The following is a 9,800-nucleotide window of genomic DNA, read 5'->3' as shown; positions in this document are numbered from 1 at the left end:
AAATTCATTTTTAATGAAGATATATTAAAATCCTCTATATAATAACTCATAATTTGATCATCCTTTTTGAATTATATTTCAAAGTAATATAGTTACAGATATAAGTTGACATTGTCACATCTCCATAATGGATGGCTGCTTTCAGTATGATAGTGTCCAAAAGTAGCTCTTTTGACATTCTGTCTTTCAGATTATTAATACTTTCTTTAAAAGTTTTGTGTGACATAGTTTTGGAATTGTCTCTTGTAAATATGACTGTATTTTAAACACTTTTATAGGCAAATTTAAAGCAGCTCTGTTGCAATATTTAAAACAATATACTAGACCTCCTGTTCCTAATTTTGATTTTCTACTCATCTGTGTATAACACTGGCAAATTTCTTTAATCTCTCCATGCTTCAGTAAAACAACTTTGGAGATTAGTACTTCACTATTGGTTATTGTAGAGATTAAATAGGATAAAATTCTTAGAACAGCACTTAATCTGTAGTAAGCATTTGCTAATTGCTATTTAGAATGTTTTAATTGTGATTACTTTAATGGTCTCATTTCTGCCACTTTTTTTTCTTACGACACTCCCCTGTTTACTACCTCCTTTTCTGTCATTAATCCCTTTGTTTTGCTCTATTTTGCATGTTCTTTACATTGCATGTCTACTAAGTGATTATTCTTAAAATTTTTATGGTTTTATTTGATGTAAATATAGTCCTATATAAATAAATTAATCAGAACGAACATTCTCATTATCCCTATTCTAACAATGTTTTCTCAGATTCTTTCTTTATTTGGCATCCATTAATTACAAGGCCAAATATGACCAAGTTACCATGTCTCTGATCCACAGCCCATGTACTGAACCACTTCCTTATTTCTCACATACTAAGCCAATTTCCCTGCCTTAAATCAACAGACAAGCAAGTTGCAAACATGTAGGGTCACTCTCTATGCTCCAAATCCCAGTAAATTATTTAAACCAGCCAATCCAGTTTATCTGCTCTACTCACAGAAACCCTAATAAAAGCTATGGTCTAGACTTCCCCTTCCTCCTGTTTCCTAGCCACATCTGACTCTTCCCTATATGACCACAAACAGCAGGTCACCAGATATGCTCCCTTGCCAAGATGGAAGACAAATAACAAATTCTCTTGATGGCACTAAAATTATTTTGATATCTCCTTACTCAGTCACTTTCATAACTTTTAAGTTTATAAACCTGCACCTATAAGTTGTTATAACTTACAAAACATTGCTCATGCTACTTAGTGATCTCTTCTTCCCTACTCTTTAGGCAAGCACTGGTGTGCTTTCTGTCCCTATAGATTAATTTATATTTTGCAGGATTTTATTCAAGCAGAATTGTATTCATGTTCTGAGTTATTTCACTGAGCAATTTATTTCTAGTCCATTCATACATACCAATTATTGTTTCCTTCTATTTTGTTGATGAGTATTCCCTCATATAAAGTTTGATGATTCACACATCCAGTGATAAGACATTTGAGTCACTTCCAGTTTACAGTGCTTATAAAGACAGTTGCTATGGACACTCATGTACAAGTTTTCATGTAGACACATATTTTCATTTTCCTGGTGTAAATAAGAGATAAATGATTACATTACATTGCAGAGAAATAAAATGTTCATCTTTAAGGAAAATGAGTTTTATTAAGTAGTTTGTTCCACTTGATGTTCTCACATCAGCACATGAGAGTTTTGTATTCTTATCAACATTTTATATGGTTAATATTTTTAAATTTTTGCCACTTTTATTACCTATGTAGTGATGAAATAATATATTTTGCTGTCTTTTGAAATAAAAAAGTTGTATAGCTAATAATTAAATTAAACTTTAATAAATTTAAACAGGCTTTTAAAATTTTGCGTTCAACACCTTTTACTCTATATTTCTAAAGGACTTGTTTTTTACTTATTACACATATTCTTTAGTAATCTTCTTAATGAGTTTCTTTGATATGCAAATGATCTTAGTCTTTATGTTTTATATTTTTCTCTGTCTAAAATGATACTAAGTACCCCAAAGATTTTTAACTTTTTGTCTCTATTGTTACTGATGAGAAGCCAGCAGTTAGTTTATTGCTATTCTTTGTCCATTTGGTTTTCTGTTTCTGGTACTTTTATGAATATTTTTTCATTTTTCACATTTTAGTTTTACTCTGATGTGTCTAATTGTGAATCTACCATTATTTATACTTCTCAGAACCACCAACACTCTTCTGATGTAAAATTTTACTTTGATTTTGTTGTCAGTTACATTTCTTTAATGACTGCCTCTCTTTCTATTATCTTTTTTCTTTGGAACTCCTTAGTAGGTAGACTGCAGAGACACTTAATCCATCTTTTATTTATTTCTCTTAACTGTTTTACAAAATATATGTATTTTTGCCTTTTTCTAAAATTGCATATTGGGTAAATTTCCTAGCACTACATTTGAATTCACTCTTTAGGTATTTACTCATGTCCAATTGAGTGCTTCCTTAAGAAGAAAGATGTAGAAATCCAACCCAGCCTGGTCCAGTATCCTTTATATAGAAATTATAGAGTAAATATTTGCTGACTAAATAGAAAATAGTTTACATATTTGACCATTTCATTATTTATAGATATATAATTTTATCAAAAGACAAATATCACATTTTCATATAACAAGTTATCATGCAAATTTGAAATTTAACTTTTAAAACAACACATATCAATATTCTGTGAAAATCAACAAATTTAACTCTTTTGCAAAATTAAAATGTTTTTGCTGGGAATTGGCTTTACAGATATCTATGCTTGTTCATCACCTTTGGAAGATTTTTTTTTTTTTTTTTTTTTTTTTTTTTTTTTTTTTCTTTGCAGCCCTCTTGGGTTTATAACAATTTCCAAGTAGGCCTAACTTTCATTTTTTTTTTTTTTTTTTTTTTTTTTGCAGAACCAGGGATTGAACTCAGACCCTTGTGCTTGCCAGGGAAGCACTTATTCCACTGGGCCATCTCCCTGGCCCCTCATATTGTTCTTATATTTGATAAATTTAATTATTCTGAATATTGTAATCTCATTGCATTGGAATTGTGGTCTAACACAAAGATAAAAATGTCTCTGTTTTCTTCTGACACTATTTGCTGGTGCTCAGCATTTTGTGTTGTATAAAGCAGCATGTAGAAAGATGGAGGTAGACTGATTTGCAGGGTTGTTTTTCTAAAGGAAAGGGTACATTTAGAAGTTTCCCCCTGTATGCCTACCAGATGAAAACTGAGGTCCCTACAATTTCTTCTACCCATAACCTCACATATATTTATTAGCTTAGGATTCACAAAGTACATAAGGAAAGATGCTAGAAACCTTTAAACATGTAAGGATGTTGGGTCATTTGACACAACCAGTTAAACCAGTAAGACCCTATAAAATGGTTGTAGGTAGTAGAGTGTAATGATCAGTCAAGACAACAGCCCATTTGCATCAGAGCTTCCCAGGATGAATCTAAATCTCAACAAAATTGTATCTTCTCTACAGAGAAGTGGGACATTTATCAATACCTTGATTGCAGGCTTGACTATATGTGGACAACAACTGTTCTCCTCTTATACATTCAGATGTCCCTGTCAGGTTGGGAGAAATTTTTATTATGGTTCAGCTTTTCTTCTTGTTCCTGCCTTGATCCTTCTGTTTGCTGGCTATTCTCTGAGAGACCAAATGTGGACATTTGCCAGTGACTATTGCTGTAGCTGTAGCCTTCCACGACGGCGAATCAGCCCCCTGGAGCACAGACTGGCTTGCCTTAGATTCTTCAGCATCACTGGGAGGGCCCTTGTTGCTCCATTCACCTGGCTGGCAGTGACCCTGCTGAAAGGCACCTACTATGAATGCGCAGCAAGTGAGTTTGTATCTGTGGACCATTATCCAGTGTTTGATAATATCACTGCCATTAAACGAGAAGAGCTGCTAGCTGGATTCCCATGTGACAGGCCATCACCTTCTTCTGAAATGAGCCTAGTGAAAGATGAAGTCGCTCTTCTGCACAGGTACCAATCACAAGTAAGTTTATTTTTTTTCCTGTCATGCTATGTGCATAGTTATTATAGTTACTGGAAACATTTCATATTTCTGCTGCTTCTCACAATGCCTGATCATAGGACACAAACTAGATGTCATTCACGAAAATGAGTTCTATTGAGCAGTTATATATAATTAGGATACCGGGGTTTGGAGTCATCTAACTCAGGTTTCAGTCTTGCTTTGTCATTTATTAACCTGAAAATATTGACTGTATTATATAACAGCCATCTTTAGCTCCTCAGCTGTGAAATGGGAATGCTAACAGAACCTATAGCAAAGTTGTTTTTTAATATATTTAGTACAGGGTCTACATGGTCTCACTACGTAGATCAGACTTGTAGTGATTCTCCTATTTTTAGTCTCCCAAGCACTGGGATTACAGGTGCATGCCACCATGCCCAGCCTCAATGGCCTTCTCAATGCACTCCAGGGGGCAAGGCCCAGCACAGCATACCGGGATTGAACCCTGGCCACTGTGCTCTGTCTAAGCAGGCACTTTAGTTGGCTGGGCTATCCAGCCTGTCCTCCTACAGCATAGGTTTGCTGTGAGGAATAAATGTATCTAAAATTTTCACTACTGTGACTAGAGTCTACACTACACTAATTTTAAATACCGACATGAATATTAATACTATATTCTCAAATACAACTTTCTTTCTATATGTATCCTAACATATACATTCTTACAAACTGAAATCTTACCTGCAATGGAAGCTTGATTATGATTTAGAAGTCTTCAGTCATGTTTCTAAATATAGCGTTCACAAAGGCTTTTGTCAGAGGTAAATGGACTGGGATGAAAGCCTGAACATACTATATTTAGAGTTTAAGTTTTACAGGTATAATTCTTGTATACTGTCAGAACACAAAAGGCCCTTGATTTTTATCAGTTTCTCCAAGGGATCTGGAGAAAAACATTTTGAAACCACTGCAATTTATGAGGAGCCTGTTTTTTAAAACTTATTGCAAAAGCACAATTTTTTTTGTTCTATAGCACTTCAGTTATTAAAGTTCAGAAGTGCTAATGTTACCTAATTAAAAAAAAATCACAATCAGGACAGAGAATATCAGCATTTCAATCTGACCTAAAGCTCAGGTAAAGAAGCTATATAAAAAAATCTAGAAAAGTATAACAAAAGTAACAGCTAACTTTCAAAAATGTTCTTGCTTAAGAAAAAACTAAAATGAACACAAAATAGTAAGATTGTCTTAAGGTAAAAATATTATGTCATTAAATGAACACATAGACTTCTGTGAAAAATAAATTTTTACAGTTCTGAATACCCTACTGGAAATTTTGATTTTGTGATAACAAAACCCATTATTTTTATATACTTATCATATATAGAATTGTATAATTCATACCTTCACTCTAATTTTTATAATTGAGAAAAAGATTAACCCTATTTTACAGATAAGTAAGCCAAATCTCAGAGTTTATGGGACTTGCAGAAATTTATAGAGCTCATAAACGCTATTATGACACACAAAGACCCCACTGTTTTCATTTCACCAGGCTGTCTTTTGCAACTACTTTGAATTTCAGTATCATTTGAAAAATAAATACTGCTTTTTATTGGTTGATAACAAACTCCAGATATTAGTTTCATTCTGTTCAATCTACTTTCTTTGGATGGGTGCTAGGCTGGTAGAAAATAATTCTAAATTCAATCATAATTTTTCTTTTCTAATCATAAATTCTTTCAGTGATTTTTCTATCACTCTAGCACACATCCGAACTCCTTGGCATGACATACAATAATTGGTCCCAAATTATTGTATATAAATAAAATAAACAAACATTTTGTATGTAAATAAACAAAAACTAGTTTGTTTTGGAAGAAAAATAGTTACTATACAACAGTGACTATAATAACAATAATATACTTAAGAGATACAAGTCTGTTAACTGACTTCCTGGGTTGCAAGAAATATAGGAAAGGGCAATACAGGAAGAAATATCAATGCATACTTATTGGTGTGTCACTGAAGACATCTTTGGAGGCTACCATTATATTCTATCACATCATCAGTTTCATCACCATCATTTACCAAATATTTATTAAGCTCCCAAAGAATATATGTATGGGCTTACAACTTAAGGTTAAAAAGGCTGAGCTCTAAGCAAATAATGATGTTTATGTATCTTATTTAAGGTTAACTAGGGGGATATAGCTTCTATCATTTCAAGAGCAGTACTTAGAATCCTTTCCACAATAGCTGATCAAATTCCTTAAAAAAAAAAAAAAATCAAGTTGAACTGGCTTGACCTACCTATCCTTTCATCAGATCTATTTCCACATGAAATGATCAGCAGTTTTTAATGTACTAAGGACTGGAAAAACAAAACTTTTGTTTTATCCTCATTGTACTCTTTGAGACAGGGTCTTGCGAAGTTGTTAAGTTGATGAGGCCAGGCTTGTACTTGTGATCCTGCTGCCTCAGCCTCCCAGAGCACTGGGATTATAAGCAGGTACCACCATGCAAAATGAAGACAGAGCTTTTCTTACATTTTAGGTCTCAATTTGTAGGAATTTCTTGACTGTTTGATGCACTGATTATTCCTGTTTTTCCTTTTAATAATTATGTGAAGATGCTAGGCTGGATTTTGATCACCTTGGCAACCACTGGTGTCCTGGTCTCCTGCTGTCTGGTGAGGTGCTGTTCCCCCCTCTTCTCTCTGCAGCATCACTACTGGACCCGCCACCTAGAAAATGAGAGAGAGCTCTTTGAGCAAGCAGCAGAAGAACACTCCCGGTTCATTATCAGGCAGCGCATAAAGAAGTTATTTGGTTTTGTTCCTGGGAATGAAGATATCACACAGATCCGCATTCCTTCATGTCAGGACTGGAGAGAGATTTCAGTGCCCAGTCTTCTGTGCATGGGTGATAGCACAAATGGTCTCTATAGCTCGCTTGGTGACAGGGTGGTTGAAGATAATGAGGAAGAAAAATTAGGAGGCATTGAATTAAAACCCTGATAATATCACCTTTCACAATTTAAGTTGCTTATCAAGTACTTGATTTTATGATGGAGTTCTAAGGCAATTTCTAGATCTTTCTTTTATTTTTTAAATTTGTTTAAAAAGCTCACCTGAATCATTAATACCATAGTCAATTTATCTGACAGTCATGCCAATACACCTTTCTGAAATTTTACGGATGGTGTGGCAATGCTTATAGTGTCATATTGGTCTAATTAAAAAAAAATCTTTGCTAGTTGCTCATAGAACTTGCTATTTTTTCAATTCTTCATATATTCTAGATATTAGGCTTTTAATATCTAATATATACTAGTATCTATAATATATGAAGAACTCAAAAAATTGAAGTACCCAAAATAAAATCTAGTCAAAAAATAGGCAACTGAAATGGACAAATACTTCTCACAAGGAGTACAAATGACCAGTACATGAAAAATGTTCAGGATCTCTAGCCATTAGAAAGCTGCAAGTCAAAACAACACTACTGAGATTCTGCATTACCTGACTGGCCATGATCAAAACTCAAAAAACAACTCCTGGTAAGGTTGTAGGGCAAAGAAAACCTGTCTTACTTACTTTTCTCATTGCTGAGACAAAATAATCCAACACATAAGGTTAAAGAAGGAAAGGTTTATTTAATTTAGCTCACAGTTTGTAAAAGTTATAGTACAGAGTTGGCTGGCTCCAAGGCAGGATGGCACATGTCAGAAGGGCAACTATTTAAGGCAGACAGAAAGTAGGCAACCAAGGAAGGGAGACAAACCTCTTTCTGTTCTTTATATTGTATCCAGCCTATTGATATTAGGGTGGGGCCAAACCAATCAGTGGACCGATTTACTAATCACATAGCCTTAATCCCAGCACCACAAACACTACATTCACTCAACTCTGAAAAAGCCCCATCTATGATGGAACAAGGCTTTTGGGGGACATCTAAACACGTCATAACAGAACCCTTCTCTCTTCTTGGTGGGAATATAAACTAGTACAACCACTATAAAAATCTGTATGAAGATTCCTGAAAAAACTAAAAGTAGAAGAAGTTGCACTTGAGAGCTATCTCTTTTGTAGTATCTTCCTAAAGAGCTAACAACATCATATAACAATGATACATGTATTTTAAAAAGACAACAAAAAAGAAAAAGAAATAAGAAAAATGATACAGAATTTCAAAACAAAATAGGAAATTAACAATGGCTATTATAATGCATATTGTTATATTCAAAGTAGTTCACATTACCAGATGTAGACATGCAAAACTGATCAATTAGGCATTAGCAGTTCCTTTCAATAAATCAATAGAAATTAGTGCAATTATCTTAGCATGTTATAGCACAACTATTCATAATAGCTAACTTTGGAAATGACTTATATGTCCATAATAGATAACTGGATAAAGAAAATCTGGCACATATACACAATGGAGTACTACTCAGTTATAAAGAAAGATAAATTTGAGTCATTTTTAAGAAAATATATGTGGCTTCAGACCCTAATTTTAAATAAATCTGGGCAAAAAGGTTATATAGCAGTTTCTCTTATAAAGGAAGCCCAAAGTGTAAATAATTTAAAGAGCATAAGATAAAAGATCAATTATAGAAATCACGGAGGTAGACTTTTGAGATGAGAAGGGTATGTGAGATGGAAGAGGAAAGGACTGGTAGGGAAAGAGGAAGTAAAAATTATTTAAGAAGTGATATGTATATGTATAAATTACCCAAAGTGTAATTATTATGTATCGCACATACATATAAAGAAAAAAATACAAATAGTTTTCATCTTAGCTTGCATCTTTTATCTAACAGTTGTGTGAAAATTAATATTTAATAAAATAAGAGCTAATAAATGCCACTTTTTCCATTCTTTAATTCCATGCCTTCTATTTTCTGTCCCTTTAATTTCTGGTTTTCTCTATTTCTGACTTTATATAATATCAAGGAAAGTCATGATGTTTTTCCTCTTTGTTCAAGCCTGGGTGTCAGACAGCGTGGAAATCAGGATAAAATGCACTTTCTAATCAGCTGACACGTGAGGAAGGTGTCACTGGGCCATAATCAAGAGGAAATGATACACTGTTGTTTCATCATCAGTACCCCAAGAATTATTTGTAGCAACTCCATTCTAGAATTTTCATGGCTAGAATATATAAAATTTATTCTACAAATCTTCCTCCTTGTTCTCCATTATGTATACTTTCTCTATCAGATTGTACCTTTGGTCTTAAGGCAGTTGTATGGGAAATTAAGACTAAAGCTTATATTTGTACGTTTACTATGAGAACACCAAATATATGCTTAATTTTCATGGCCTAACTGTGCTAAATGCAACCTCTATTATTTAACAATTTTTAAATTTATCTAGGTTATTACTAATACATATAATGTCTCATGTCTGTCTTTGCCATGTTCACTTAAAAAAACTAGCTCATTGGTCAAAATGTACAATCTGAATGTTTTTACTTATTTTTAAGCAAAAACAATAATCTTAGTATCAGTGGACAAACTGTCAATGGTCAACTTGACTTTTTTTTTTTTTACATCAGTTATTCTTATTTTAAAGAAAAAAATAAAAACAATGGTACAAAATCTCAAAACAAGATTTTAGGAGAGTAACAATGGTTAGTACATTATGTATTGTTACTGCCAAAGTAGTTTCTCATATTACAAGATATAGGCAAGAAATAATAAATAAACAACATAGATACAAACCTCTGTTTTTTTTAAGTCAACAGAAAATGGAAATATACTTTTTAAAGTTT

At 33.2% G+C, this 9,800-nt stretch overlaps 1 protein-coding gene and 1 long non-coding RNA gene across 3 annotated transcripts in view; one reads left to right on the top strand and one right to left on the bottom strand.

Annotated features, from left to right (window-relative positions):
* Positions 1-1,501: 1,501 nt before the first annotated feature.
* The window catches only part of LOC111814661, a 23,325-nt gene continuing 15,026 nt past the window's right edge, over positions 1,502-9,800 (bottom strand). The window contains exons 2-3 of one of the 2 annotated variants that reach the window (XR_002819581.1): positions 6,676-6,766; positions 1,502-1,587 (exon numbers count right to left, since the gene is read on the bottom strand). This is a non-coding gene — a long non-coding RNA (uncharacterized LOC111814661). Of the gene's footprint in view, positions 1,588-3,788; positions 3,847-6,675; positions 6,767-9,800 lie in introns of those variants that run through there. The other variant, XR_002819582.1, reaches the window with a different exon arrangement.
* On the top strand, positions 3,097-7,039 carry Calhm4 (calcium homeostasis modulator family member 4). Its single transcript, XM_004648388.2, has 2 exons — positions 3,097-4,038; positions 6,653-7,039. Exons 1-2 carry the CDS (start codon positions 3,433-3,435, stop codon positions 7,037-7,039), a joined length of 993 nt encoding a protein of 330 aa, XP_004648445.2. The 5' UTR covers positions 3,097-3,432.

The sequence above is a fragment of the Octodon degus genome, unplaced genomic scaffold (genome assembly GCF_000260255.1).
Source record: "Octodon degus isolate 3935 unplaced genomic scaffold, OctDeg1.0 scaffold00399, whole genome shotgun sequence".
NCBI lineage: Eukaryota > Metazoa > Chordata > Mammalia > Rodentia > Octodontidae > Octodon > Octodon degus.
This window is presented reverse-complemented; position numbering and strand designations above follow the sequence as displayed.

Excerpts from the sequence above, each read along its gene's own strand:
- Calhm4 (XM_004648388.2), top strand. The coding sequence starts at position 3,433 with ATGATCAGTCAAGACAACAGCCCATTTGCATCAGAGCTTCCCAGGATG. Across the intron at positions 4,039-6,652 it reads TGCACAGGTACCAATCACAA|ATGCTAGGCTGGATTTTGAT; the intron begins GTAAGTTTATTT and ends AATTATGTGAAG.